At 38.9% G+C, this 4,899-nt stretch overlaps 1 protein-coding gene across 5 annotated transcripts; it reads left to right on the top strand.

Annotated features, from left to right (window-relative positions):
- Positions 1-473: 473 nt before the first annotated feature.
- LOC147568276 (uncharacterized) lies at positions 474-4,619 on the top strand. 5 transcript variants are annotated; one of them, XM_086654732.1, is made up of 5 exons: positions 474-550; positions 694-2,704; positions 2,929-3,696; positions 3,797-3,881; positions 4,394-4,619. In XM_086654732.1, the coding sequence occupies exons 2-3, from the start codon at positions 957-959 to the stop codon at positions 3,569-3,571; spliced, it is 2,391 nt and encodes a 796-aa protein (XP_086510858.1). In that variant the 5' UTR covers positions 474-550; positions 694-956; the 3' UTR covers positions 3,572-3,696; positions 3,797-3,881; positions 4,394-4,619. The 5 variants fall into 5 exon arrangements, with proteins under 5 accessions (XP_086510858.1, XP_086510854.1, XP_086510856.1 ...); XM_086654728.1 differs by having other exon boundaries at positions 2,929-3,881; XM_086654730.1 differs by having other exon boundaries at positions 2,929-4,289; positions 4,412-4,619.
- Positions 4,620-4,899: the final 280 nt, after the last annotated feature.

Here is a 4,899-nt window from a genome sequence, read left to right as displayed (position 1 = left end):
CTCCTCTCTCTCTCTCTCTAAAAAAAAAAAAAATTCTTTTATTTTAAGACCTAGATCTGGTCTGAACATACCAGATCTAGGTCCGTTCTGTTCGTGAGGAACAAATCTGTTCCTCACGAACAGACCTAGATCTGGTCGTTCTTCACGAACAGACTAGGTTTGTTCGTGAAGAACAGACCAGATCTAGGTCTTAAAACAAAAAAAAAAATTATTTTTTTTAGAGAGAGGAGAGAGATTTTTTTTTTTTTTTTGTGTTTGAAGGTCGCCGGTCGGTTCGTCGGTGAAGATGATGAGGTGGCAGAGATAGAAGATGAGATGGAGGAGAGAGGTGAGGTGGAGAGTTTTTTATTTTTATTTTGAAACATATTCTCCATAAAATATGTTTCCCCAAAAAATTTTCAAAATTTTGCATATTCTATTTAAAATTTCGAAACTATTTAGCTTTCCCCAGAGCGCTGGCCTTTCTTATTTCATTTCTTTCCCTCGTCATTCATTCCTTTTACCTTGACTTCTCTGTTCATTTACCATTTCCATATGCTTCTTAAACCAGGTACACACTGCACACTTTCTTTCTCTCTCTCTCTAGTACGAAGTTAGGGTTTTGTAATTGTTAGATCTACTGTCAGCTTACGATTGTTTTTTGCTAAGAATATCATCATCTTTCTATTGTTTTACATTTGTTTTGATTTGTAGGTCTACAAATCTCTGGACTAGTAAATTCCCTTCCTTAAACTTCGAATTGAAATCCCAATCAATTCCTGTTTAAGATCAGAATTACTAAAGTCTGAAGCTGAATTTTCAGCCACGTTCAGTGTTACTGTAACTGAAATCGTATCTTTAGGTCGAAATTTGTAGTGGAGGTGTGAACCTTAGTAGTGAGAGAGAGAGAGAGAGGGTTCAGTGAATTGTCCGTTGTTTGAAGCGAAGTAGTTGTTGGAGGAGATCAAGTTGTAGTTATGGGTACTGAGGATGTCTCAGAAAGGAAAAATGAAGTTTCAGAAATCAATGATATGGGCAGAAATCCAATTTGTATTGAAAAAGATGGAAACTTTGGAGAAGAATTAATGGATGGAATTACTGAAGCTGTTTCTGAAAGGGAAATTGGTAGCAAAGAAAGTATTTCAGTACAAGAAGGAAAACAGGAGTTCATTGTCAGTTTTCCAGATCAGGTAGGTCTTGTTGAGGAATTGGATGATGGGGAAGGAGTTAAACTAGATTCGAATTCAGTTGAATATCAGACAACAAGTGAATGTGTTCATCTGCAAAGAGAAGTAGAATCAGATTCTGCTAAGGTGACTGAATTGAACGTGGAGGAAGATGTTTCGAGAAGTGAAGAAGTGGAGAAAGAAGTATTTGAAGTTGCAGAGTCGAATTCCATGGAAATCGATAAATCCCCAAATGAGGATACCCAAGTTGCTGAAGTTGTCGAGGGAGGTGAATTTGGAAAGATGGACACTGAAGAGTTTCTGGAAGTGAGAGAATTAGTTTCAGGACCTCATGCTTTGGATGAGAGTTCTTCTCCTCTCGAGAAAAATCAGGAATATCAGGCTATCGATGGAAGCGAAGAATCTCTTGAAGTTTCAGAACCTAGTGTTTTAGACAGGAATCCCATTTTCACAGAGAAAAATGGAAGTTTGGAATCTCACACAGTGAATGAGAGCAGAGAATTTAGTCCAATTGAAAACCTTAGTGATAAAGAGAATGTTCCCGTACAACTAAAAGACGATAATGTTACTGCAGAAACCGTAAGCACAGAGGGTTCAATACCGATTGCCGAACCTCTGATGGATAAGAATTTTGATTCAGTGGTTCCTGTTTCTGAAGATCATGAACTTAGGTATAAAGAGTTGGATTCTACCGAGAAGTTGGATGGGGAGTTTAACTCAGGAGTTGGAGTCACTGACAATCATGCTCTAGAAGAGGAATGGCATCAATCTGGAGGGCCAATGGGTTCGGAGCTAATCACTAAACCTCCGGTTGAGCAAAACCAACTTGTTGGAGGTGAAGCTGCACCAATGGGCAATGAAGAAGCTTCAAATGCGAAAGACGGTGTTTTGGGGATCAATTTCGTGGATGGGAATGCCTCCTTCCCTGAAAATGACCAGGACGCTGTGACCAGCTTAAATCTTGTTCAGGATCCCATTAATGGAGCGTGTACTAAGGTTGATTCAAGTTTAACTGGAATGGATGTTGACGAAGCTCAGGCCATGGGTGAATTTTCTCTTCTACTTGACAAGTATGAGCCTCATTCAGGTCAAGATACTGAAACTTTTGGGCTTTCAGGGGTTCAGAGCCATGTAAATGTACTAGATGAAGAATCAAATATGGCAACTCATGTTCCTGAAGTTGATGCTTTTGGCAAGGTTGTCGAGGAAGCTATTTCTCCAACAGATAACCCTTACGGGAAAGAAGATGACATAAAAGAGATGGAATGTGATATGGGTTTTTCGTTAGATTGCTTGGATGAAGATCAAATTGATGCTGGTGAATGTGGAAACAACAAGGTAGAAATGGGAGAACAGGTTGCAGGATTTGAAGAACAAGCTCTCCGTATAGAAGTTAAGCAGAAAAATCAGGATATCACTTATCGCAAACGTAAACAGATTCTAGAGGATAATTTATCTATTACCAGAGACGAGAAAAGCTTGTTAGAATTGATGGCTCAGAAGAACGACAGCCACGATTTTGCTGCTCCCATGAAAAGGTACAGTTTCTTTTACTGTTAGCAGTAGTTTTCTTTTCTGATTTTAGTAATTCAATGCGCTTGGAAAGTTCCAGATAATCAAAAGGGAAGTTTGAACATGAGGGTGTTGGCAACACAAAAACTAGAAATTTACTCTAACGGAATGCCTGGATAGTCCATCGCGTTCAGGTCTGCTGAGATTTTTTCGACTTCGAGTGTATTAATGTCACTTATTGGAATGACAGGGTCATTCAAATTGATTCAGATGAACAAGCAGAAGACAAGAATCGCGACAAGAACGAAAAAACTGCATTTAAGACCTCACGGGCAGAGAAGGATGATATGCCTCATCAGTTGGTGGTGTCGAAAGAGCAAAATATAGAAAATGATCAGCCACTGCCAAAAAAACCATCACCCAAGACCCCGAGAAGGACAGTAGAAATCATTGATCTGGAAAATTACTCGAGTTCTCGGAAGAGGAAAGGTGAATTGCTCAAAACCCCAACTAACAAGGACAGTAATCAGTTGATTAATGTTGATCAAGGTCATGGAAGGAACCATCCTTTAGCTACAGCAGGATTGCTATTGACCTTTGCTGAGCCATATTCAGTACCTTCAAAAGCGAATTTGAATAAGATATTTCGTCGCTTTGGGCCTTTAAAGGAATCTGAAACAGAAATAGAGAGGGAAACCAATAGTGCAAGAGTGGTTTTCAGGACACAAACGGACGCAGAAGTAGCTTATAGTAGTGCTGGGAAATTCAGCATTTTTGGACAAGCCAGTGTGAGCTATCAGCTAAGCCATTCCTCGCTAACACTATCTAAAGATTCTCTTTCTGTCACACCACAAGGCACAAAAGCAGCAATGGCGGAACAGAACAAGATTTGATCGCTTCAGTAGTCGATCCATCAGAAATTTAAGTTACTATCACTTTTTATACTGCATCTCCTTTCCTATATAGTAGGGTTTCTACATCAAGGAAATGTGTGCTTGCTGGGTAAACCAGAAACTAGGTACAACTGGTTTCTGAATCAACTCTGGTTTACTCCCTTCTCTTTATTCTGTTTCTCGATATTCCTTCTGATAGTGTGATGCTTACTCAAACAAGTTTAGGATCTCGCTCTAATGGAGTTTCCGAAAATAATGCAAAATTTGGAGCACTCGATGTTAATTGACTTACTGAACGAACTCGAAGAAGGTGATTTCCTCTTCTTGTATTTGCTTGTGGTTAGAGTATATCGTATGCCTCAATAAGAACAACGCCCCATAAACTTGAGCTTGTGGTTCGAGTATATTGTATCCTTCAATGAGAAGAACGCCCCATAAACTTGAGCTTTTGGTCTTCCTACTGCTAGTTTGTTGAAGGGTGTTTTCTATTTCCGCAAAATAACTTGAGGGATCAGGAAATAAACGAAAAACTAGTCTCATTTTAGTTATCTGGATGTCATTTGATTTAAACATTGCTATGAGATACACCCACCTTATATTTTCCGACATTTATCTCCTCTGCGGAATCGGACCAGTGATAAAAGACCTCACATCATTACTAGCTCCATCTTTTCCATTAGACTATCTCAGCTACTATACTAAACTACTCAAAATCAGTGTAAGAATCAAACAGATACTTACCCTCGGGAATAAAATCATCATGTGCGTACTATTTTCTCACTTCTAGGCTTCTCGCTGACATTTATTATTTAACTGATACAGGTTTTTGCTCTGAGAAAGCTAGGGTGTACAACAATGGAAGTTTAAGTTAGGGTATGAAACAAGAGTCTAGCCTGATCTGATTCTGATCACCAGTAGGAATATTCATGTATTCTCTGTTGTATATCTTTATATATTGACATCTATGCTTTTCTGTATTGGAATAAAGAATAAGAACTTATTCTGTAATAGATATAAGGCTTTATGAATATTAAATTCTCTTGTTGCATTTGAGTTGTTATTGGTGGGTCTTGTTTTTGAATTTGGTGTAAGAGAGAATGTTATGCTTGCAGGATGTTCATCTCCCTACCGACCCCAGTCTGTTTCGACCCAAAAACATTTGGAAAGCACTGTGGAAGTTCGGAAATTTGGAAAATGGCTGTTACTTTACGGCGCTAAATGTCGTGAAACGGGTGTTTTCGACCCAAAAACATTTGGAAAGCACTGTGGAAGTTCGGAAAATCGCTGTTACTTTACGGCGTTAAATGTCGTGAAACGGGTGTTTGCTT

This window comes from Eschscholzia californica, unplaced genomic scaffold, assembly GCF_041429995.1.
Source record: "Eschscholzia californica isolate CP2 unplaced genomic scaffold, dmEscCali1.0.p SCAF_1, whole genome shotgun sequence".
NCBI classification, from domain to species: domain Eukaryota; kingdom Viridiplantae; phylum Streptophyta; class Magnoliopsida; order Ranunculales; family Papaveraceae; genus Eschscholzia; species Eschscholzia californica.
The sequence above is the reverse complement of the archived record's forward strand: the minus strand, read 5'-3'. Positions and strand labels throughout refer to the sequence as shown.